Genomic DNA, 26,741 nt, shown 5'->3' on the forward strand with positions numbered 1-26,741 from the left:
TTGATCATCAGTTATGGCAGAGATGAAAACATTTATTTCTAATTGTTGGATTACATTTCTATTCCACTGGGGGTTTTTTCTCCCCAAAGGAGTTTCAGTATCCCTATCGACAGCTTCTATACCTGTCTATACTCTTTATAGACTAGCCCACATTTATTCCTTTGTGTCTTTTTAGTTGTCTGTGGGAGAGAATGCGCATACTTATATGCAGCCGTGTGGGAGTCTGTGGGTGTGTGATTGAGAGAGGATTTCTAACTGTGTTCTCACAGAGGAAAGAGTTGATATAAGCTACAAACATGCACTCTATCAACTACATTCACATTGTGAGAGAACTAGGCCTACATAACATATGTAGATTAAAAGTCATCTCATTTCTGTTTGAACAGGCGTAATATTCAAAGCGATACACGACTGCTGATACTTCACAAATCTTTTTCCGGTTATACATGCCTAAAAGTGTCTAAAGTATATAAAAGTCTAACATGTTTTTAGTACCACTGGTTTTCCACAAGCTTGTAAGCTAACATGAGATATCATAATTTTGATAAATCAAAGCAGCAGCATTAACAGGCAAAGGAAACAAACCTAAAGATACGATTACACTCTTAAAATAATGGGGGGGGGGGGGGGGGGGGTTGTCCACAGCAATGCCATGGAAGAACCATTTTGAGGTTCTCTGAAGAACCTTTCAGTGAACGATAAAAGATAAAAGTAGCATTTTTGTTGTTGTTTAAAGAATGTTTAAAACAATCTAAAGAACCCTTTTCCCCTATAAAGAACCTTTTGTACAATGGACAGGTTCTATGGATGTTAAATGTTCTTCATGGAACCATACATGCCAATAGTGCCAATAAAGAACCTTTATCTTTAAGAGTGTACATGAATCTTTGGCAACTGCAACATGAAATTAATAATAATTAACAAAAAAAAATTAACTCATCAGCAGTTTAGCAGAGTTAGTGTTTAGATGGTTGATTGAAATCTGATTCAATCTATTTTTGATGCTTCTGAGGATTCACGATAAAACGTTCAGGCTAAATTACAAGATCATAATTAAATCAATTGCTTCTGAAAAGACTGGACACAATCTAAGGACATATGAACTTACCTTGACATCTCAAATGGTTTATCCCTTAAAAAAAAAAGTCGATATAGTCTTTACTTACGTCATAGCCACAAAGCATGTTTTTCTACCAAGAGCTCAAGGTTTAGCTGAGCTGCACAATCTGGCTGCAAAACCATCTTTCTACATCGACGACAAGTCTGATGTAATATCTTTTTGTACACAACATTTAAATCGCTATGGGGAGACCTGTACCAGCTAAACAACATTCATATTTATTTGCTAAAAGTGAATTTGGTCAACGTTTGGACTTCCAATGACTTAAAAAAAACTAGAATAACAGACACAAAATCTCACTTGGATTTCAAGAGATTCAACTTTTACACAAGACTGTTCATGTAGAGGGGTTCCATTTCAGTCAGAAATAAGAGAGATAAATACTATGGCAGCAGGTGAGATCTACACTAAAGTGTTTACATAAATTATGACTGAAAAATGGGGGGAAATTACCTTAAGTGATTATATGACTGCAACTGCAAATTTGTGCCTGTGAGAGATTTATCAGCAGATGAAAGTGTTAACCGAAAGATGAGCTTGGATCATTCCCATGTTAGGCATCACTTGTGATACTTCTGACACTTGTCTTGCATACATTTTTTTTTTTCTGTGCAAAGGTTCCAGTCTGCACCTGTTGAACAGGGAGCCTCTAAAGCTCTAACTGACATCACTTTATGACATCAGTGGCCACCTATTTTACATATTTTTTTATGATACCAGCAGACCACTGCATTATATGAACAGAAGGTGAACATTTCTGGTTCAATCCACATTTCTTTTCCAGAAGAACCTCATGTGAAATCCAATATTACCTCTCACATGCTACTAAAGACATCACGAGACATTATAGATTTTATAGGAGTTCTCTGGGTGTGATGGTCTCATTCATTTAATGCATATAACATCATGGTCACGTTTCTGCGCTGCTCGAATCCTATTCAAAAGAGGACTTGGGGTGTCCAATGCAACAGGTTTTCACATGGAACATAAATCATTTATTACAAAGACATTTGCAATTATATTTTAGATATTTGCTACATATTGTCGACATTTTGATTATTATTTACAATATGAGCAGAAATAATCTAATATCTTCAAGTTGAACATTGCGTCAGTGATAATTCCATCGGATATTACTCAAAATACAAAAACCATAAAGGGTAAGTTATTCCCTTTCATTTCCAGTATTCTCTACTTTTTTATTATTATTATATTTAATGTGAAAATTGTTCAATTACTTTAGGGGTTACGGTTTTTAAAAGGTATTTCAGTCTGTCATTTTAGGGCGCGATTTCCTCACGCGCAAACAAAAACGTATTTTGGACACTCAGTTAGCTAAGCGTCAACATCTAAAAGACCTTTACACAACACAATATAGTTTTTGAGATTGGGCGATATCAATATATATATAATAAAGTGATTATGTATTGTATTGTATACTGATGCAGATCCTAACTGAAAGATCTAAAGCAGCGTAATGTTGCTATGGTTACCTCATCAGGAACGCGACTTCTATTCACTCCGACTAACTTGTAATTAAACTTTTGTCTTTAAAGAAACGTTGAAAATGCAGATGTAACGAATATATAAGACAACCCTCATAATTCGTACTGATATGTTGAAGAAACTCACCAGCTTGTCAAGTGTGTCTTTGCCAACAGTGGACACCTTAGGCGCAGGGACTCGTTCGCATGTGCATCCTTCCAGAAGATAAATCCCTGATGGTCGAGCGCTCTGGTCGGTGTCGAAGTAAAATAAAACATTCTGATAAAGTGCAAAAAACTTCTCGTGCCACTTGCTGTTTTCTGTGGTCTTCTTGCTGAGAAAGCCTCGCTTGGTGCCCTCTTTACGCGCGATAACGGAGAGATACAGAGCGTGTCCCTCATTGTACCGAACACTCTTCTGCATTTTCCGTCTTGGTTTAATGTGTGTTCACTTGTTTGTCACCATATCCCATGTGATTTTAACTTTCCAACAAGGATGTTTGGAGAAATGCGCACGGGAAAGTTGCCGAGCTGAAGCGCGCGCTGCTCATACGCGACTCATCCAAACGAGTTCGGAGCCCAATCCATATTGGCCTGAAGAAAAGTTTGAACCCCGACGAACAACACTGTCAGTCAACGAGTAAAGCTCATGTAGTACAGTGAAATAAGCAGTAGTAGTGGACAGACGGTGAGAGAGAATCACTGTTGAGCTCAGATGTAATCGGCTTTGGCATCCTCTTAAAGAGACAGCGCTCCTCTCTCTCGCTCTCTCTCTGAGATTCACTTTCCCTCGAGGCTGAGCGCAGGTTTTAATGAGTGGGCGGATCGAAAGCGCGGGCAGAACGACTCGCAGATATTAATGAGGGGGCTGGTATTGCAGATATTTTAATGATGGGGCGGGGCGGGGCGACGCGCAGGCACCTGACATGGGCAATTAGGCACTTTAATGGTAGGTCAAGTTGCAGTAAAAGAAAAACTACAATTCACATTTAGTCCATGGCAACATGTCATATTTCAGTCTTACAAATTAATTATTGAGGTACTAACACAATACTGTATATAAGACGACCCCCCCCTTCCCCTTTTTCAAGATGTACCATTTGGAAAAAGGCTTTTTGATGAAGAAAACACTTTTATTCTAAAATTATTATAAACCATACCAAAAGTCCATGAAAATACATGCCATTTATCGCTCTATTGCATAAAAATTGCCATGCAAAGAAGTGAAAGGGTGAGGTCACATTAGCAAAAAAGGTCCACCGTTAATTACAAGTGAAGCGATATGAAACGCAGCTCACACAAAAAGGACCATCTTGAACATGATGCGAAATCTATGTGGGGAAATCTTTGATATTCTCAATGACTGGCTTGAATGACTGGATTTTGCCTGCCAGAATTCGCTGAATAACGGTAACACCGTGTCTACACCGGATGCAACCGTTGCAAATCCATTTGTCATTCATATCAGAAGTAGCGCAAGCGCTTGGGAGTACGGCAGGAATAAAACGGGGAATCAGTTTACTTTGGTGAATTTTTGGTGTTGCGCTGCAGCAGGCCGCATCCAGTGTAGACAGCATTACTGATTATAATGGGTTCCATTTGCTTTTGTCGCGTTGCGTTGCTCGCGTCTGGTGTAGACACGGTGTAAATGTGATCGCACGTTAAAGTCGCCATGAAACGGAAGTTGCGATAGTCTTCCCTGCTGTGACGTATATTCGAGTGATATGACTTCCTGAACAAGGAGCTTTCAAGAAGAACAAGGGCGGAGCTTGATTTTGTCCTTCAGAAACTGATTGGCTTGTTCGATTGTTGTGATTTGCTATAGACCTTATTCATAGCAGCGCCATGCAGGGGTTGAAGATGTTTTAGGTTGGGGTTGGGGTTGGGCTTCGTCACCACTTTTTATTAAGCAACAATATCAAGTCTATAAAACACGTCAAAACTCCATGAATCACAACAAGCGTATTGTTGAGAACACTCGTTTAAACAGCACACACACACCTGGACATTTAACTGCACATCACATTTTTGACATTATTGATACTGCTTTTATTCGTAATGCAACGGAGTGGTCTACAGGACATAAACACTTTTGGGCTGTTTACAGTGTCATATACAATAAAAGAGCCTGGACAGCGACAGGAAATAGAAATCAACACAAAAAACCTGCCTAGTGCCTGCCTTACACAACACTGACGGTGGACTTGCGCTCAGGAGTAGAGCGGCTGTGTGTGTGTTTCTACGCACACACATTATGACGTCACACTCTGCGCGTATGTTTTAAAAACCATAATTTAACATACACATAACACATTAAATAGCCCACTTAAAATGTTTATTACAAATAAATGACTAAATGCTAAAAATGAATAAATGTAAATGAACAAAAATTTGCATTGCATTTACAATCCTGTGAAAACAGGGGGTGCTGCTGCAAATCAAATATTTTATAATACTGCAATATTGTAAAAAAAACAAAAACAAGAATTGTACATTTTGATTTCATAGTGTCTTTAAACAAATACTTACAATAGGGCTTCTGGTTCTCAATCTTTGTCCTGGAGGATCCTAGCGCAGCACATTTTGAATGTGTCCCTTCTCACACATGAATTATCAAGTTGAAAAGTTTCGCTCTTCATCCCATTCACTTCATAAGTACAGGAATTTGGATGAAGCTCTGAACTGGTCAGATAAGGGTCAGTGCAGGGGTACTTCAGGACCAGGACAGAAAAACACCAATTTACATGGACGCTTCCAGTGCAGATGCAAGTGACATCAGTATCTATCAACTTCAATTACATCTAAGAATTCAACTCTCATTTTCCTTTCCTTTATTTGCCTTTTTTCACCTTTTTGGATGCTAAAGTGACATATAATGGGTTAAGATGGTTGTGATAACCGATATACTGTATTTTTGCCATAAAGACAGAAACTAATCCAAATCTATGTTAAAATGCAATTAAATCAGTTTACTTTATAAAGTGCGGCATATCTAACATTCTTAATTTGAAATGACTTTTAAAATAACATTATTAAAGCAAACCTGGGGACTTCAAAGCAATGCAAATGTGAGTAGGCTATGGGAAGAAGACGCAGGAGGGTTTTATGTTCTCTGACTGCTTCAGCTTTCATGAAGACTGATTATCATTCACCTCAGACGTTCATTCACCAGTTCAGATGTATCATTCACCTTTGGAGGACAATGAGATTACAGAGGAAACTTGTTCACCCATATATGAAAATTCTGTCTTCAATTACTTACCCTCTTGTCATTTCAAATCTTTTTGACTTTACAAACATGCTTCAAAATATGAATGAATAAATTAATATTCATTTAAAGAGAATGAGCACCACCATTTCCACAATTTGATGTCCAGTTTAATCAATGTAAATACCACATTACACTAACAATCTTAGAAACGTGTCTTTTTTCTTTTTCATACAGTCACAAATATATTGAGAAATCTTCTGGTCAAAGCACCTGGATATGAGTGTCTATATAAAGACAACAAGTTTGAAGTTGTAAGATCTGGAGTTTTAAGGTAAAACCGGTGATGAAATACATGGTGTTTTTAAATACATGATATTCAGTGTTTGTTTTTTGAGTTTTTTTTTGCAACCATCATCCTATGGGAAAAACCTATCATGCTAATATTAGGGACTGCACTTTTTCCAATTCAGCAATGTTTCCTTGTTGTTGATACTCCAGGCATCAGATAACAGTCTCACCATATTCCTATGTTTGTAAAAAGGGAAGGGGATAATATCATGTTACATCACACCATTACAAAAAGGTATAAACAGCATCTTCACTGAGTCAATACTTCAGGAAATATTTGTAATAATGTAGCCAAATCAATCAAGACATTTCTGTTTTAGTGGCTGGTGTAAATTTAAATGCATTATAGATAACTGCTTTTAAATATTAACATTATAAATCAAAGGGAGACATTAATCTATTTACTTCCTCCTTTAAATTTATTTCAAGTGTTAATAGAAAAATACATGCAACTGGATAAACTGGTTTACGTGCTGTATGTGAAAATAATCTATGCAAAGCAGCTGACTTTAATAACAGGACATGTACTTTTTAATACTGACTTCCATTTCTATGATCAAATGCATCATATGAATACGTGTCTACTACTTTTGCAGATTGAAACTTTATCTTTATAACACTTTGTAACCTCTTCAGATTTTCAGATCAGTTCTCTCCCTGAATAGTCTTTGTTCTAAAGGAAGCTCCTCCACAATCCAAATCTACTACAGTGTTCTTTTTGCATTGTGTAACCAATCAGCCCACGTACCTCCGGCTGTTCACGAGAGCCTCCAACTCTTTGGACTTGAATGCAGCGGTCCTGAGGATGGACTCTGGGATTTCAGCCAGACGTGCTACATTTAGCCCGTAGCTCCTGGCGGCTGCGCCTTCAATCAGCTGATAGAGAAACGTGATGAACTCTGGGTGCATCTCCTCTTCTAGAAATGAGAGCAACAGAATTATTAAACACTTCGGAAGCACTCAGTGTAATATCAGAGAAATTATCAGAGGATGCACTGGGAAAGATCAAAGTTTTGAAAAAATTATGTGTGAAACAAGATCCATTATAATCCTGATAATGATGCTTAAAGGAATAGTTCACTTAAAAATGAAAAATTCTGTCATCATTTACTCACCCTCACCCTGTAATACTTTAGTGGAGTACACAAAAAAATTGATTAACTGATCAAATACAGTATACAGTATATGATTACATGACCTTTGGCAAAAAGTGTAAAACCTGTGTAAAATACCCCATTGTGTATGGCATAAATGAGAAAATAGAATAAGGGCAGAAAGTGAGTTTTGCCTGATAACTTTTTCTTCAGTGCTTAGAAAAAGTCAGTTCCTGTGTCATGGTGTGACAGAAACCGCATATTTTTTATTAACCTTATTTGTGAATATGGTTTGCGAATATTATTAAGCATTTCTCCCAATTTTTCTCAGCAAATCTGTCACAAAGTCAATCACCTTTTAAGTATTGCACAGATTATTAAGTGCAGGGGAAAAAAAGAGAAAGCCTGAAGAATTTGAAGGAAGGAGGAGGAAAGAACCATGAATAAGTGAACCAAGCTGAGTTCAGATGATCTAAATCTGAACTCTGAATCTGGATAGGATTTGAAGATGAATTGCAATGCTTGGATGTGAAACTACACAGCACATTACAATGAGAAATAGAAGAGGAAAGACTACTTATGCAATAGGATTACTGTCATACACACAAGCCAGTTGTTAAGTAACCACTACCTGGCTTTTGTAACAGTGTTACAAGGGTTTAATGCTCCAGAATTTTCTTTCCTGGAAAAGTATAAAGTTCCCCTGTAGTCAATAATTTTATCTTTTAAAACTTATCTTTGATCACCAAAATGACATATTTAAATGTTTTTTCCAGTGAAAAAAATGTCTTCATGGAGGAAGAGCAATTTGAATTCGCTCACTCCTTTTCATTCACTCCTTCAAGTGAACAGTATTAGTGGACTAACGTAGGGAATAGTGAATGATGGTTTAGGGGGCGATTTCGGATTCAGACCCCGTTTCTCATTCGCCATCTCGGAGTCAGACAGCTGGCTTCTAACAATCAGTATCCTTAGAAACGTCAGTGGAGAAAGGCATATAGTTCATCATAACATTGTAATATACATCATGTACATAATAGGGGTGTAACGGTACTCACGGTCACTATATTTAAAAAATGAATTGGAAAAGTTAATGCAAAACCTGCCTAATGTGCAATTTACATTATTTTTTATTTGAGTGTTGATTATTATATCTAAAAATAAATAGCAAGTGAATTTAATAGTTTGGGCTCTGTTGTTGTAACCTTTAATATTACAGTAATGTACAAGAAAGGGCTCCCGATATATAGTTTACAGCATTAGTGGAGATAGATTTTTTTATCCTTAAGAAAATGATAATGATTACTGAATTTATTTAAAGTGAGAGACACCATTTGTTCAATAAACCACTGTTTAATAAAAAAAAAAAAATAAGAAAAAATAAGAAATTTTGTGTTTAGTTTACTCCCCACTGCTGTACCGAGCTGTGACTTCAATACCGATATTCGTAACGAACCATCATGTTTGTGTACCGTTACACCACTAATACATAATTCACTCGCTATATTGCTAAATGTACCAGATTTTTCATATTAACAGACAAATATAATGGGATAATCTGGCTTCTCATGAGACTCCCACCTGCTTCAGAGCGGTCATAGTTAATGATATGCTAAAGCTCGCCTGCACGTTGATGTGATTGGTTACAACATATTTGTGACGTAGAGAACAATGGTGATTTCGGACCACGTTTTTGAGACTGTCTTTGGTTCACTGCAGTTTTAAGGAGAAAATACTCAGCAATGGTGTTGACTGATGAATTTGCACATGGTTTGTCTTAAAGGGGTGGTATAATGCCCTTGTCACAAGATGTAAAATAAATCTCTGATGTCCCCAGAGTGTGTGTGTGAAGTTTTATCTCAAAATACCCCACAGATATTTTTATATAGCATGTTAAAATTGTCACTTTTTTAGGGTGAGCAAAAACGCACCGTTTTTGTGTGTGTCACTTTAAATGCAAATGAGCTGCTGCTCTCAGGACAGGGGGCGGAGCTCGTGTCCTTTTACCTCGCACAGACATGCACTGGAAATGTCAATGTTTATGTTCAAACCGGAGTCAGACAAAGATGGAGAGAGTCAAGAAGAAGTGACAACATGTAGAATGCAACAGGACATTTCTAAATGGTTAGTTGATGAATTTAGGTAGCTTATGTGCAGTGTTGGGGCTAGTTACTCAAAAAAGTAATATATTACATATTACATATTACTCTCAAAAATAGTAATGCCTTACTTTACTTTATTACTCCCTGGAGAAAGTAACTAGTTATATTACTAGTTATATTACTAGTTACATTTTTTTTCTTAATTACTCTATAATTGCCTGAGATGCATCAGATGGAGGGAGAACATACAAAGGAGGAGTGTTCTTTAGGGTCTTTATTATGCCAACAACAGACTGGCACTGTCTAGCATAAATAACTACAAACAACTGTACTTGTACTTGCCGTTGTTGACGCTTCCATTTTTCCACATCTGTCCCAATAATATCTGTCTGCAGAGCCGCAGAGCCAGCAGTTTCACCACAGCAGTTTTACCCGCGCATGCGCAGTTTCAGGTTGTAATTCAAGCCCTATAAATAGTCATTTATATGCAAAATTGTCTATAAAACACAACCGGTCTTCCGACCTTTTACTATATGCGCGAGGGAGAGAGAGCAATACAGCGCTCGTGTTGTTTGAAGGCGGTGAGAGTGAACGGGCTGCGCGCGCGCGTCCGGGGCGCTATATTTTTTTTCCCAGGATGGTAGGGGAAGACTCATGAATATTCATTAGGGAAGTCATCCCTGATTGGCCTTAACTGCCGCGTGTCGACCAATCGGTGATGGTAAATGATACCTCGTGCCAAACCCAGACCAATCACTGTTCCATTCACGCCCTCCTCCCCTTCCCTTCTGTTCTCTGTGTTGTGTGCCTTGTGTGTGATGAAGGTGCCACTGGCAAATGTAACGCAAGTAACTAGTTCGGGAAAACTGTAATAATATTACTATTTTCAGACGAGTAATGCCTTACACTACCAGTTACTGAAAAAAGTAATATTATTACAGTAACGCGTTACTTTGTAACGCGTTACACCCAACACTGCTTATGTGTAGTTATCTTCTAGTCATTGATTAGCATATTCTGTCATGATAATCTATAAATCTTGTTCCCGGGGTTTATGTAAATTACAGGGTTAGTGATGTCACTAACCCGGGAGGAAGCTCGTGTAGTCCCAACCAGCCGTTTGTTGTAGTCCTTAAAAAACGATTTCTTTAAAAGCAAATATCTTCCTTTGCTTTGAACTTTGAGCATTGTAACTTTGCATATGTTGTTTATGCTCAAACAGCAACATTACACACTAACTAAAGTCAGAAAAGTGAAATCATAATCAACCACCCCTTTAAAGCATATTAAAAAAACACCACATAGACATATAAACAACATTAAAAGCTTGATTTTCATCACAGGGGGTCTTCAATTTATACCTCAGAACACCAGAATGCTTGACCCTGGTTGGTCAACAGATGTTTTAAGGTGCTCATCAATTTTCTATAACAGCATGACAATGAAGTCATTCAAGTTCCATACGTCATTGTCATGTTCCTTCATGCAAAGCTGCTTCAAAGTTTTAAATGAAAGGATCGGTAACACTTAATTTTACATGTACATATGTACTTTTTATAGTAATAATAGTATATTATGCATTATTACATGCAACTAATCATAAACCAAACCCTAATCCTAACCCTAACTGTATATGTACATATATATGTACAATATAGTTCATATTACTCAGTACTTAAATATATAATTACACTCTAACAAGGACTCCTTAAGATTAAGTGTAACCAAAGGAACGTATAGCCTGACAATCTACCACAGCAAAAGAAGCAGAAAAAGACACTTGCAAAATGTCTGGAGATACACAAACATGTGTCTGCTAACCGTGGTAAACCTGAAATGGTGCATGTACACTTCAGGTGTTTTCAGTAAATCATTATTCCTTATTTGAATCATTATCAAAAACTATCTCGTTTTTCGCAATCCCTTCTGCTCAACACGACAAACACGATCTGTTGACCAGTCACTACCTGAAGTCAGCACAAATTATGCTATATGATACAGAAACCTCTCATGTTTCATATCTTAATATATGTTTAAAAGATTAACCAAAGTATTAAGGGTTTGGAATAAGTTAATGATGATGGAAAATTATGACAATTTTCCTTTTTGGGTGAACTATCCCTTTAAGGCATTTACTTTAAATCAGGCTCTGCTCTGCCATGTCAGTAGATAACATGGACAGAAACCTGTCAAAAACTGTAAATAAATTAAAAGCGAGGCATGGAGCAGAGACGATTAAATTTAGCATTCAAATGTGAAAAAGTGACCTTTCTTATTCTTCAAGTTAAATGTAAGGCTTTACAGAAAATCATGAAGCACATGAGAAACACAGAAAATGATTTGGTATTGGTAAAGAGTTCAGTATTATATTATATTAATCATCATCATCATCATGTACTGGGTAGAACTATTCCTGCAGACAGATCAAATAGACAATAGGTGGATTGACTAACAGAAGGTCTAAGAAAGTGTGCTGCACTCCTTGATCACTCAAGCAACATAAGGTCAATGCAAAGGTAACACAAATGAGTAAGTGATCCATGAAATCCTGGATGACTTAGCTGACATACAATAGCAGAGGAACTGGTTCAGAGGCTATCAAAACCAGCATATTCCAAGACAATGCACTCCTCACTCTCTAATACTGCTTAGTGTGCACTGATGAAATCAACTTCCTGAACCAGACACTAATGGCTTTCTCAGATCATATCAAGATGAAGTTAATAAACGTGCTTGGCTCATTATCAAGAAAGGCAAGATCAGTAATACTGATGGATTGCACAGAACAGCCATACATCAAGCTATATCAAGGATGCAGATGCCAAAATATAAAAGTACAAGCAGGGTAACAATGCTAAAACTACAATATTATGGGTCCTGGAACAACAAAAATAATTATTTGTCCACTCCCTGAACAAGGGCTTCATATTCAAACATTTATTTACCATGGCTGTTATTATTATACTACTACATAATCTCGTGACAATGTTTAGTTTTCCCCCATTTCATATATTAGCAGAATTCGTAAAGTCCCCCTGTGGTGAAGATCAAGTTTTTAATGTTGTTTATATTATGTTTTAAATGTGCTTTAAGACAAACCATGTGCAAATTCATCAGTCAACACCATTGCTGAGTATTATCTCCTTAAACTGCAGTGAACCAAAGACAGTCTCAAAAACACGGTTTGAAATCGCTGGTGTTTCTGACGTCACAAACTACCTTGTAACCAATCAGGACAACGTGTGATCGTCAACGAGTGGATCTTTGAGCTGGTGTGAGTGAGTGGAGGCGGGGCTAATTTGCATATTCATAGAACCGCATATACTAAATGAGGCAAGGGTGTAGAGTTACATTCAAGCTATTTTAAGGCGTGAAGAAATTTGTTTTCAAGGAAAAAGCTTTTAAAATATGTAATTTTGGTGATCCCGGGGGACTTTAAGTCCTTATCGATGCTCTTAGTTTCCTTTTGGAAGGGTCCTGTTTATCTGCCTTATGCATAGATTAATTTTAAATAGACTTTTACTGCATTTTGAGTATAATTAGCTGCAATTGCTGTTTGGTTACAACTATCCTTTGCCAGATTAAAACACCCTTTTAAGCCATACATGAATATTGATTGGATTGGATATCATCAAAAAGTGATCAAAAATGTATCAAAAGTGACTGTAATGACTTTTACAATGTAAACTAACAAAATATTTCACATAAATGCTTTCTATACATCAAAGAAGTAGCTCTTGAGCAGAAAATCAGCATATTAGAATGAAGGATCATGTGAAACTGAGTAATGACTGCTGAAAATTCAGCTTTGCAGCCAATCACAGGAAAAAAAATTATTACAGGAACAAATTAATTCTTAAAATATATTAAATTAGACAACTGTTGTTTTAAATTGTAATATTTCACAATATTTATTAAGAGACTTTGAAGGAAAACATTAATCTTCTTAAAAATGATCTTAACAACCCCAAACTTTTGAACAGAAGTGTAAATATTACATAAGCTTATGCAAGTTGGCAGATATATGCATACACACCATCAGAAGTGCTCTCTGGCTCATTGAGCAGGAAAGCCATGTGGTAATTCCCCACATGCTGCGGGTACAAGTGCTCCAGCTCACATAACGGAGGATAGTGGGTCACAAACAACGTCAGACATTTCACCTGCAGAAACACACAGAGAAGAAAAAGAATCTAACTCCACACATCTGAACATAATATAAAGATAAAGCTGTCAATTATGCACCGTTAGTGTCACCAAACAGAATTGCAAAAGTAACTAGAAAAGGAAAGTTTGTCAGATAAACTATAATGTCGACTTGATGAATTCTTACCTGAAAGTTTAAAATCTACTAAGCAGTTGCTAAGGTGTTCTGTCAGATGGATGGCAGATAGATTGAAGTTAAAGGGATAGTTCTCCCAAAAATGGAAATTAGCCAATGATTTACTCACCCTTAAGTCATCCTAGGTGTATATGACATCCTTCTTTCAGACAAATACAATCAGAGTTATATTAAAAAAATGTTCTGGCTCTTCCAAGCTTTATAATGGCAGTGAATGGCCGTTTCTGTTTTGAAGTCCATAAAAATGCATCTATCCATCATAAAAATGTATATTTTTCTTACACTAACACATCGCTTCACTTCAGAAGGCCTTTATTAACCCCCCCAGAGCCATGTGGAGCACTTTTATGATGGATAGATGCACTTTTATGGACTTCAAAACAGAAACGGCCATTCACTGCCATTATAAAGCTTGGAAGAGCCAGAACATTTTTTTTTTATATATATCTCCGATTGAAAGAAGAATGTCATACACAACTAGGATGACTTGTGGGTGAGTAAAAAAATAAGTAAGAACACTGACTGTGCGAAGTTTGGTGATTTTAGCTTGAAAGCTACAGTCAGAAAAGACAATTTCTACGAACAACTAAAGACAATCCATTAGGAATAACAATATAGATTTGGACATTTGGTTACTCAGCATCCTGCCTGTGTGAAAGAGCGAGACATCCTTGAGCCAGACGCACAAACCACGCAAACAGCAACCACCCCCTCACTCGCCACTTACGAACATTATCAGCAGCCCATTATCTGCATAGCGTTACCACCTCACACCAATGCGCACATCTCATTCCAGAGGGGGGGACGTGTTCATTCCTCCATTTATTGATGTGTTTTTTTAGCAGGCTCATGTGAGGTATTGAGCTAGAGTGTGAATATGAGACACACAGAGGATACGCAGACAGGGCGCTGAAGCAGAACAAGAGACATGAGGCTGCTCTTGGCATTATCATTCAGTTTTGCTGACAGAAGTCTTAGTTTGGCAGGTCAGAAGATTACACATGGGTTGGCGTGAAGGACGTAAAAATGTGGCACAATCAAAGAAAATGCTGCTTCTGCACTGTATATGCCATAAATAAGATTTATGTCTTGTGTTTTTCTGTGATGCAGTCTTAGCAAGAAGTTCACATTTATTACAGGCAGTCTTTTTACTGATGGAGGTGTTAGAGAATTTCAAGGCAAAGCTGCTAACTTTACCATCCTTATCAAATACAACCAACATTACTTGTAAATACATATGATGAGAACATTACTGAAGCTTACGGTGTATCTTATTGGTCAGCAAGTTTTTAAACACCGGACAAAGAAAACAATTTTTTACTTGAAGGATAAAAAAGTGTTTCTGTTATATGGCGAATGCTCAACCTAGAGCTTAGATCGGGCCCAACAAATCAAGCCCGACCCTACCCGAGCCCGAGCACGTTGTGTCCGAGCCCGGCCCGGCCCGACACGACACGTTCACTGTAATTATGAGCCCGAGCCCGATTTAAACCCGACCATTTTTAACATGTGGGCCGTTATAACCTGGAATGGCACCAAAGGTGCTGTGCTAGATCATTTAGGCTACAGGGGGAGCTGCGCAGTTATATATATTATATAAATACTATTAATAATAAATGAGCAAAAATTGGACACTCAATATTAAATATTCAATTATTTTAATTATCACAATTAAAGTTTTAATTTTATTAAATTGAACAAGCACAACATTCAGCATTCAATCAAATATTCCTAAAGATTAATTATTATTAATAATGTTACTTCAACATATTGTTATTTCAACATAATATGTGTGTGAGCAACAAGCAAGATGTGCATTTGTAAATTCGGTGACAGCGTGTGTTACGAGTTTCAATTGGTGTAAGTGACCGCGGCGCGCCAGCGCCTCCATGTCATGATTATATTGTCTGCTATATTGCTTTTTATGTATTAAATCCAGGCAATTGGTTGATGAAAAATTTATTAAAATTAAGATACAATTTATACTAAACGAAATTCACTTTAAAGAAAAGCTTTCTTCAAAACAAAAACTAAATGTTCTTATTTAATGGCTAAAACACGTAGGCTACTACAGACTCTCTGTTTGTACAAATTGCAGCACATTCATTTAATTCTGAATTTTGCACATGTAAGTTGAAAGGCATTTGTTTGTGTATAGTAAAACATATCTGTAACATTTATCAAGTTCATAATTGCGCGTGCATTTATTAATTATTATCTTAATGAATAATGCGACAAGGAAGAAACATGTAAACAGTGTTGTTTGTTTATTCAGAAATAATTGAATGGATGGGAAAAGTAACAAAAGAGGACATTGAGGGCTGAGGCTGACTACTATCATAATTTCTGTCATGGCAAGACTGCTTCATGTGTCTGTTCATCTTCGAAGTCCCCGTTTTTTTGCTGTCATAGGCGAGCAGCATGCCGCATTTAATGCACGAGACAAAGCCAACACATATGTTGTCACTCCCCACGACTAGTTTAAAATGTTTCCATACCTCCGATTTTCCTCCAAACTTGCTCAAAGTTAATTCTCCTGTTTTAATTTTTTTCTTTGCTTCTTCAAGCTCCATGTTGCACTTAAAGGGATAGTTCACTCAAAAATGAAAATTGTGTCATCATCACTTACTCAACCTCATGTTGTTCTAAACCTGTGTGAGTTTCTTTCTTCTGCTGAACACAAAAGAAGATATTTTGAAGAATGTCGGTAACCAAACAGTTGATGGACCCCATTGACTTCCATAGTGGGAAAAAAAAAATACTATGGAAGTCAATGGGGTCCATCAACTGTCTGGTTACTGACATTCTTCAAAATATCTTCTTTTGTGTTCAACAGAACAGAGAAACCCATACAGGTTTAGAACAACACGAGGTTGAGTAAGTGATGACACAATTTTTATTTTTGAGTGAACTATCCCTTTAAGCTACAGAATAGTACGGCACGCACAGCAGGTGTGATGCGTCACGCGTGCGAGACTGCGAGTGTGAGTGGACGAGACGTTGTGCATGACACGTGATGTGCTTTATCAAGGGCCCGACCCGACCCGGCCCGAGGACAGTGGCGAGAAATATCGAGTCCGAGCTCAGGCTCGGGCAGAGAATCTAAGCTCTAGCTCAACCTAGTGATACTGTAGGTGAATAGGAGTGCATTGCTTCTACTCAAATTCTTGCTTGTGCCAAATATTCATGTTCGGTGTGAAAAGGCCTTTAGTTAAAATTTATATTTACATTACAATAACAATAAATAGTGCAGTCACACAGTTAAATTATTATTAATGGTGCTCAAGAAACATTTCTTATTATCAATTTTGAAAACAATTGTGCTGCTTAATATTTTTTGAGGAAACAATTTTTTTTTCAGGATTCTTTGATGAATAGACAGTTCAAAAGAAACAGCTTTTATTTGGAATCGAAATCTTTTGTAACATTATAAATGCCTTTACTGTCACTTTTGATCAATTTGATGCATCCTTGCTGAATAAAAGTAGTAATTTCTTTAGGGTGCATACTGACCCAAAACTTTTGAACGTTAATTTAAATATTTTAAACAGAAAGTGTTGAGTACATAGATTCAATACCATGAACCTTGTAATTTGTAAACTTTGGTAAATTCAGTTACTTGTTTTTCTGTCTAGGAACTTTTAAACATGACTTTGTCTTCTGGCAGGTTGATAAAGACTTGTGCCCCCTTACTCCTGGAAATGATGTAAAGCCAGCCACTCATATCGTAATGTACAGATTGTAATCATTAATTCGACTGAGTTTTCAATCAAGTAATTAATCTGTCTATAAAAGCGCACTGTGATACCAAACACATTTGATGTTTAAATGGGACCTATTATGCCCCTTTTTACAAGATGTAATATAAATCGTAGGTATCTCCATAATGTGTCTGTTTCAGCTCAAAATACCGATCATTTACTATCCCATGCCCAAAATGCCCCTTTCTGAGTGGAAGCAAAACACACTGTATTCATACATGCATCTTTAAATGCAAATGAGCTGATTTCCACTGTAGTAGTCGATGGAATTGACTCTCGCAATTGAAATTTGCTCCATTTACTTTAAGTCAAAACAGGGCCGGCAATAAGAATATTTATTACACTCTGAATAGCGCAAAAAAGTTCAAGATACTAAAAATAATATCTAGTCTAAATACATATAATGTACACTTATTCCTGTTGGCAGTTTTGTTTTTAAATATTTGTTTAATGATGAACACAAACTAGGATATGATGGAAACCGCAAAGCTGGCATGGAAGTATGTATAAAATTACAATGTAATTGGCTGTTATTTTATTGTAAAGTAAGCTACAAGTAGGATCAAACTATGTGACTGATATTGTTTCTGCGACAGCTCCAGCTCTCTGACACACGAGTCAGCAATTTCAGACACAGCAAAGGAGTCGACATAATGAATAAAGCTCTGCGTTTTACCCAAAATTGAACATTCTTTAAAGCGTGGAAAAAAACAATTGGAAAAATACGCTAGCCTCTGGTAAAAACGTTGTGAAAAACCATGTAAAAGTTGAATATTAGGTCCCCAGTCAAGTGCATAATATAGTTATGTGAAGCAAGATTTCAAACAGAAATACCAAGGGCAAAAACCCTGATCAAGCAAGAGTTCGGTATAATCTGGTTTTGACAAGACCAATGAAAAACTAGCAGCCACTGAGTGAAAGGAGAGTTCTTAAAGGTCAGGTTATTGCACAACTAGATGACAAGGTTTCCCAAGTTCAAAGTTCCAAATAACATTACAGGATCTTAAGCACACCTTCTCACTTCTTCAGTTATCTCAACTTAGAAATGCTCTCTCTAAATATTGAGGAGTGACTGCCTGCCTCTAACATGTGCCTCTAACTGCCTCTTCGCTATGGCAACCAATGCTGCTCTACTACCCATTGCTCACAGAAGAAAGTTCTGCGTCAAGGCTGCTCACAATGCATCATTCAAGGGTGTTACACAACAAACGTATTTACATTCTTAAATACAGTGCAGGTGAATGAGTGAGCCTTGTTGCCATGGCGATGTGCAGACACTCTCTGCAAGATGCTGCCAGGACACATACATGCACTATAAAGGCAAACGGGCATGGACAAAAAGCTATTCTAGTGTGAAGGGAGGAATTTCAATATGAAGCACACGCTTGAGCAAATACTGAAGCGTTGTATTTTTGAACCTCTGTGAGTGCGCAGTGTCACAACTACAGCTGTGCAGCGCGAGTCTGAGCGTATAATGCTCATGATATCCTAAGTGGATTCTAGTGTACAAAATAAGACTGGAATTTGACATTTTCTGAAGAAACTGTGAGTGGTGCCTGCGCTTTAGTCACCACCACCTTGCTAAGATGTTGGCATGCAATTACTAAGGTGTTCAGAATTGCTATTAATTTGCTATTAATAAAAATAATTGTAATTACACATTATTTTATCGGAATAAGCTTCACATCAAGCCTGATCTCCGTTTGCGACTTTCTTCTCTTCAGTCCGACATACAGTGCTTGGTAAATGCTAAACAACAACAACCTTTGCATTAGGTGAGTCACAAAGATTTTAGTTTTTAAGGTGTAATTGTCTAATTATGTGCCAGAGTCTCTTGAGGTGCGGTCAGGCCCGTTTCCACGGGGGTGCTGAGGGTGCCAAGCACACTCAAATGAAAGCAAGAGCTCCCTCAGTTGAAGCTGTAATAATAGGATATTGGCAAACGCTCCATTGCGTATTTGTTTTTGCGCTCTGGGGAGCATCAAATGCTTCTGTTTACAACATGCTTTTGCAGTGTTGAGCAATGTAACCAATCACAGACATATCTGTTGATTTCTTGAATGCAATGGCCAATCAGAGGTGTTTAAGTTATTCGGAATTCACTCACCGCTCAAAATGCTGGAGTTTTTATTCAGTGCTGAGCTTTGCAAGCTCACAAATCCTCTCATTTTAACAAACAAAGTGTAGACGGCTTCATTGATTAACGGCCACAAACAAGTTGCACATGCAGAATTTACTCTCGAAATTGCAATGATTGACTTAGTGACCACTGCAATGGAAAGTTTTTGCAAAGTCTGATTTATGTGCATTAAGGCTAGAGCACCTGATATGATTCTGGAACTGGGCCTGAGCTCGGTAACCCATTATCTGCATTTTCTGTTCCTTGCCAGTTTATTCAATAAAGACTGTGTTAACAATCTCTGTTTCTAAGTCCTCATTAACCAACGCGACACAAATAGTCAGGTCTGTTAAAATTCTTGCAGTGGGCCACGGAAACTTACGTTTTTGGTTGTGTGGGCCACGAGTTGGAAAAGGCTGGGAACCACTGACTTCACTGTACAGCAACCATACTGTATATGAGTGGTTTGGGGTTAGTAAGATTTTTAAGAAATAAATACTTTTATTTAGCTAAGATGCATTAAGTAATACAATGGTGACAGTATAGACATTTATAATGATACATAGGTTTTTATTTAAAATAAATGCTGTTCTTTTGAACTTAAAAAAAATATACATGGGTCAATGACGTGACGGGTCATTTTTTTGTCCAAAGGCCTTAATAATAATAAAAAAAACAAATATGTAACATCCAAAGTATGTAAGTTGGTACAACTTGATCTCTTTTACTGAATCCAAAAGGTTTTAATTATATTTTACTACATATAAAGGTATTTTAAAGATTTTGAAGTGTCAAAAGGTCATTCAGTTTAACCGTACGAAGGCCAATACAGCAATTTCATTTGTGATTAAAATATCTTAAAATTTAATACATTTATATATTTTTTATTCTGGCTTGATTTTATAACATTATATATCAACATAGTGCAAAATGGTATTAAAATTATGTGTAGAAGTCGTTGCTTTGTTATGAGAAAGAATGTCCGGAAAAATTATTTTCATTGATGTCATTCAGAGTAACCAATATAAAGGGCTCCATTTTGGTTCAAATCATGTGGTCAATATTATGTGACAGGATGTGACATCATTCAGACACCTGCAAAGGACCACATGGTTGTGAAGCAAAGTATGTAACTCTCTCTTAACTATTAGAAAAATTCATGTTTTCACTTGCTCATACACATGTCCCCAAATATCGGGTCATTCGGTACAACCGCTATAAAACATGGATAATGTTGTAATATTTTAAAAACTTTTACTAAATATAAAATGTTTGATTGTCCTTTTGGTAGCTAGCTAGCTAACTAACAAGCTAGGCAGCTTGATATCAGCCTGTTAGCATTGAATGAAGATTTTGTCATTCGTTATAACCAAAAGAGTCATTCGGTTAAACCGAAATTTTGGTTATAACGATTGACTTACTGGTTGTATCGAATGACAGCAATGTATGTTGGTCATATTTGTACATATCTGGAATAAATAAATACAACATTTTATTAATAGAAAATGTGCAGTGTATATTAATATATAATTTTGACTGAATTTTACCTTTGCAGATGCCTTTATCAAATAAGGAAAAAGCCGCTCACTTCTGGGCAAGGATCAATGCTGATCGAACGTTAGAACCTACGTTAGAAACCACATAGCAACATCCTAGCAACCACCCCAAATACTTTAGCAACTGCATAGCAACAACCTAGCAACCACGCTGAATACCCTAGCAACCACCCTGAATACCCTAGCAACCACATAGTAACACCCTAGCAACCACTCAGAAACCTTAAAATGAAATTTCTGTTCTGTCTCTCTCAATCCAACTTTAAAGTTTGTCTTGTCGAACTTTATCTAGTTATTCTTCATGAATTTATAGCCTAGCAGCTCATCGTTTAACAATTTAAACACTTGTTCCAAGACCAATTAAATGCTTCAATGTTTTAATTAATATAATTTGCGATACAAGTTATATGTTCATTATTTCATTGATTCAATATCAAAATGTTTTAATGTTTGAAGTACTTTTTACATTAATAGCCTATTATATTAACAATAAAATGTGCTTTTGAAGCTATTTGTGTCTGTTTATTGTCTTAAATATTCAGAATGTCAAGGGCAGCAGACATGGTCATTCGGTAAAACCGATATAGTAAATATTTAAATGGAGTAATATTGTTTTTAATAACTAAAGGAACTACAATAATACAAATATAAAGCAAATAAGGCTCTTTTTTTTTTTACATTTCCCCTTTTCTCCTTTCCCTGTGCAATGTTTTACTTGAATATGTTGGAGTGTTTAGAGTAGTCCAATAAAATGATTACATTTATGAGATCAGTGATAATTTTATTTAATATTTCTTCTGTGGTACACACTATATACTATCTCAACATCAATGTCAAATCATTTTTTTTCATGAATAATTAATTAATAATTTTAGATATATTCATGGTTAAACCGAATGACATTTTTGGAGACAAATTTTGTCCATCTTGTAAAAAAATGACAAAAACAGTGTTAATTAATTGTACAAACCACAAAATCTTATTGTTAACACCTAGGTAAACAAAAAAATAGTTTCAAATATAGTTATATCTCCATTCTATTTTTTTTACACTTTTAAAAACCTTATTCGTCAATGACCCACATATCAGTTTCCACAAAAATATTAAGCAGCACACCTTTTACAACATTAGCCGCATTTTCATTACTCTTCAAATTGCGCAAATTGAAATTGCGAATTGAAAATACGCTTAATGGAAAGGAAACACGTCAATTTTGCAAAAACTCCCATTTGTCGCAAAAAACGTTTTTTACGCTGGCATTAGCTGGTTTTCAGGCAATTCGAAAAAAGGAATATTTACTGTTTATTTAAATATTTACAATATTACTGTTTTTTTTCCCAGTAGATTTCCTTCAAAAACCTTTTAGAAGTCATACCATACCAATATATGTATATGTATATATGTATATATGTTCTAAAAAATGATACTTAATAACATTATACTTAATATTGTAAATGATGGCAGGATAAGTAAAAAGCTGTCCTACGACTATATATATATATATTAAAAAAAAAAATTCCAACAAAAAAAAAATCCCCATTGTACAAAACATCTGAAAGGCTGCTGAACCCCAACTATGAACAATAGTAAAATGCCTTAAAAAACACCACCAGTAGTCATTTTGTTTTCCATAAAACAAACAGCTTTGAAACAAACAGTTCACGCCAATTCTGTGAGCAATATACATCAGATGGTCAGTGAATGGCCATGGCTGTAACGTCTGACACTGTCCTAACCAGGTGAGACACGTTTCCAGTTTCCAATGAGTAATTTGTCAAACAATTAGTCTCACCTCACTGAAAACAAATATGTACAGTACCATTATGTTGCACAATCACACCCAATCAGAACATATTTGATGTTTAATAATAAATGTAACAAATTTCCACAACTAATAGAACGCCAAATAAATAGAAAAAGCAACCAACAAAATGTTTTGCTTCTTGTAGCTGGTAAAAACTTCAATAATTTAGGCTTTATTGCATCATATAAGGCTGAGACGTGATGTTACAGGTGGTATGAAAAAGTGATGGGAAATAGCTATCTGTAATAGTTATGTTCTGTTAGTTTTGTTTTCATGGACTTTTAGTTTGTATTCATTAGTTCATTTCGTCAACGCATACACTGAGTTTGGTTGTTTTTTGCCTGTGTAAATAAAGCCTGTTGATCATATTTCATCTTCATCTTGTTCCTGTTTAACCACGCTTTGCCAAGTGTGACACTATCAAATGAGAACCCTTTTTTTTGCTAGAGAAATGCTTTGAAACATACAATTCATTAAACTTGCAAAGCCTGACTTATGCATGTTCATCTTGAAATATTACTAACAATATAAACTAACAATACAACAATATACAATTCTTAAATTTGATTTATAAATATTGCTAACAATTTCACAGCAAAAAGACATGTACAACAACCTGAGGGTGGACATCTGTACAATTATACAAAAAGGCCTTTTATTTGCAAAAAACAAAAAACAAAACAGAATTATCAATCAGATGACAGAAGGTATAGTAGATTGTGTACAACAGGTTTTTCAGCAACATTTTGATCATGCTGATAATTTAGAGGCCTTAGAAATTTGAGTATCAAATATGATACAGTAGAAGCATTATAGGGTAAATGAGTGCAGACATGGCAAAATTTACTTAAAAATGTAAGTTAACTGTTGAAATTCAGCTACATTTATTATTGAATTGAATGCTCTATTGAATGCATAAATATTCTATATCCCTGTAGCCACATCCCCTATAATGGCTGATGATTGTCTGAGACTACGGCCACATTTACATTGCATGGTTCAAGTGACACAATTCCAATTTTTCCCTCCCATGTTGAACAGATTGGATATGACCCATGAACATGTAAAGCAGGAAAAAAAGCACATTCTCAGATCGGTTTCAGGCATCATTCATATGTGGAAATAAATGTATCATTAATAAATATAATAAATGAATAAATGTATCATTGCAAATCGCGCCATTTTTACTTCCTTTTTACTTCTAAGCTTTTCCGGGTCAGTGTGTCTACCTTGGGTTGTTTCGCCAAGTGTACAGTGTAAATGCAGATATCGGATATGGGTCACTTTTAAAAGAAGATGTTAGCTGGTCGTCAATCAAATCTGATATAGTCAACAAATCGGAATTGGGCATCAAGACCTGCAGTGTAATTGCGGACTAATAGTACCCAAAAGGACAGGAAAAGTGCCCAAAAATAAATTTCATAGCGAGTGAGAAAGAGGAAAAGAATGGAAGAGAGGGAGAATGATGTGAAAAAGATCTGAAAAGAAGACAAAAGCAACAATGCCTTGGCTATTCTGTATCACAGTGGAGTTGTGGCAAACAAGCCCATCCATGTGCCAATAAATAAATAACTCCAGCCTGAGGCAGTATCAGTACAAGAGAACTGTGGTGGGAGAAAGAGAGCAAAATAGAAAAAGAAAGAGTGATAGATCTTGCACCTTAGCCAATGCCATAGAGACACAAAATATTATGCAATACCCAGCGGAGCCCACCCTCTGACAGCCCAAACACCAGCACAGCATCAAAAGTGACGCTTACCTTCAATATGAGTAACTACAGCCAACAAGAAACTAATTAGCACTTTTAATTTGCCACACACAGGATTTGATTGCCAATTTCACTAGCATCCATCTCATTTAACTTGGCAGCAATAGTTGGTGTTCACATTGGTGTGAAGTGGCTTATATATTGAGAATCATTTGTTGATAAATTTATACCCGTGGAGGATGCTGTAAAAAAGACAAAACGGTATAAACTGTAAGTTAACATATTTGTACGTTTCCTAACACTTTTCCCCAAAATTACTGGTTGAATCAATGTTGCTGTATCGGACTGGTTGGGAAGGTCAAACAAACAGAATGTTTTGAAACCACCACAGAACATCTGAGAAATCACTCGGGAAAATCAACCTACCAATGGTTAACTTTAGGAGAACGTTTTTAAATGTCGAAAAAAAAAAATAAAAAAAAAATAATGTCTCATGGGGGATAAACAGGGAGGCTCTAGATGTACTGTGTCCCAATGGATGGACTGGTATAAGATATTTTTTCTATGTGTCTGGGGAGTATTAGGCTCCCTTGAGTCAAACATATCACCCTTGCCTTGATGCTTTGCTTTGGAGTATAAACCATTAAGGCGCTACCCAGTAACAGAGAATATTTGACCTTGTAGCAGTAGGAAGAAAAACATTTTTAATTTCTGCCAGAATTGCACCTACTATGACATATTGCACGTCATACTTTCAAACGCTGCCAGATGCCAGAGAACTGTTATTAAAACTGTGAATGCTTTAATGAAGTTCACACTTTCAACTAAGGCATCATTTTGGCTCTTTTGATTCCAGTCTAAGACTTGCGTGTTTTTCTTTTCGCAGAGTAAATGTACTGCTGATGGTAAACACAGCTGTCCCCACAGAATGTCATTTTAACACAAAGTCTAACATGATCACGTGGTCAAAGAACTGAAAACCTTTCATTTAATGTATCCTCTCAGTCACGACCATGTATTTAAGGACCAGTTTTGAGTGAGAAGAGAAATCAGCAAATGAAGACAAAAATATGATCCATAGAGAGCGTTTAGCCTTTTTCATACTTTTTCAAAGTTGACTTTCAACACATAAAAGCAACAAATTTTTCTGAAATTATTAATAAATAAATTCAGATGCATTTAAAGAAAATAAATGTATATTAGCAGATATTTCAGTAGTCAATACTTTCACCCAGTCTATTTTGAAATTGCATTTAATATACCTCATTGTGAACGATTAATCCATTTATCCTTCCAGTGAAAACGACAGATTTCTCTTTAGTGACGAATGCCAGACTTCTCCAATCATTTACTCCAATTAAATCCAACGCCTCCACAATCGACTGTAAGCTTACATACATTTTTGAGCACAACACCCACATCTCAAATTGCAATTAACAACCTATAGATAGAACCAAGTCTCCGCTCTACTTTTGATTTCAGATAATCTGTTACTTGTTACTTCCATTTCAAAGCAACTTTATTGACCAAAACCAACATCGAAGGCCATCTTTAGGGCTGCCCACGACTAAAGATTTTCCTAGACCATTGGTATTTGTTCATTTAAGCCATTAGTAGTCAACTAGTCACACATTTAATTATATTATTTATTTTTATTACTTAAATTATTTACTGGGGGGCTTCAGGGGCATTTTAGGTCTAAAAATAATATTATACTGTAACATTGTTCTGCATAAAAAAATTTAAACGAGCCTTTAAAATATAAATTAAGCTTGCCACAGCACACTGGCAAAAGTAATGATTATAAGGTGAAAACAGCAAGGAAATATTTAAATCATTTATTAAAAAAAGGATTGTTTTCTGAGTCTGTGTCAGCAGCAAAGATGAAAGTTGACAATGCTGACTCATTATCTTTGCAGTTTAGTGGATTCACCTATAGAGAGAAATGCATGTAATGCAGTAAGCGTGGTACTGATTTAGCTTCCACCCTCTGCATGAAGACTTGGATATTAGGGGTGTAATGGTACATGTAATGTCCCGAACCGTCACAGTATGGATGTCAAAGTTCGGTGCATAGAGTCAGATGATGAAT

General features: G+C 36.3%; 2 protein-coding genes across 5 annotated transcripts in view; both read right to left on the bottom strand.

The window, feature by feature from the left end:
* Nucleotides 1–3,386, bottom strand: part of rasgrf2b (Ras protein-specific guanine nucleotide-releasing factor 2b) — a 76,768-nt gene extending 73,382 nt beyond the window's left edge. For all 3 annotated transcript variants that reach the window (XM_079872397.1, XM_079872396.1, XM_079872395.1), the window contains exon 1: nt 2,753–3,386. In XM_079872397.1, the coding sequence (XP_079728523.1) occupies nt 2,753–3,028 (276 nt within the window). In that variant the 5' untranslated portion in view covers nt 3,029–3,386. The remainder of the gene's footprint in view (nt 1–2,752) is intronic.
* A 1,248-nt stretch (nt 3,387–4,634) lies between these two features.
* Nucleotides 4,635–26,741, bottom strand: part of msh3 (mutS homolog 3 (E. coli)) — a 73,355-nt gene continuing 51,248 nt past the window's right edge. Inside the window, exons 22-24 of one of the 2 annotated variants that reach the window (XM_079872398.1) lie at nt 13,396–13,522; nt 6,912–7,080; nt 4,635–6,340 (exon numbers count right to left, since the gene is read on the bottom strand). In XM_079872398.1, the coding sequence (XP_079728524.1) occupies nt 6,259–6,340; nt 6,912–7,080; nt 13,396–13,522 (378 nt within the window). In that variant the 3' untranslated portion in view covers nt 4,635–6,258. The remainder of the gene's footprint in view (nt 6,341–6,911; nt 7,081–13,395; nt 13,523–26,741) is intronic. The other variant, XM_079872399.1, reaches the window with a different exon arrangement.

This window comes from Squalius cephalus (genome assembly GCF_949319135.1).
Source record: "Squalius cephalus genome assembly, chromosome: 5".
NCBI classification, from domain to species: Eukaryota; Metazoa; Chordata; class Actinopteri; order Cypriniformes; family Leuciscidae; genus Squalius; species Squalius cephalus.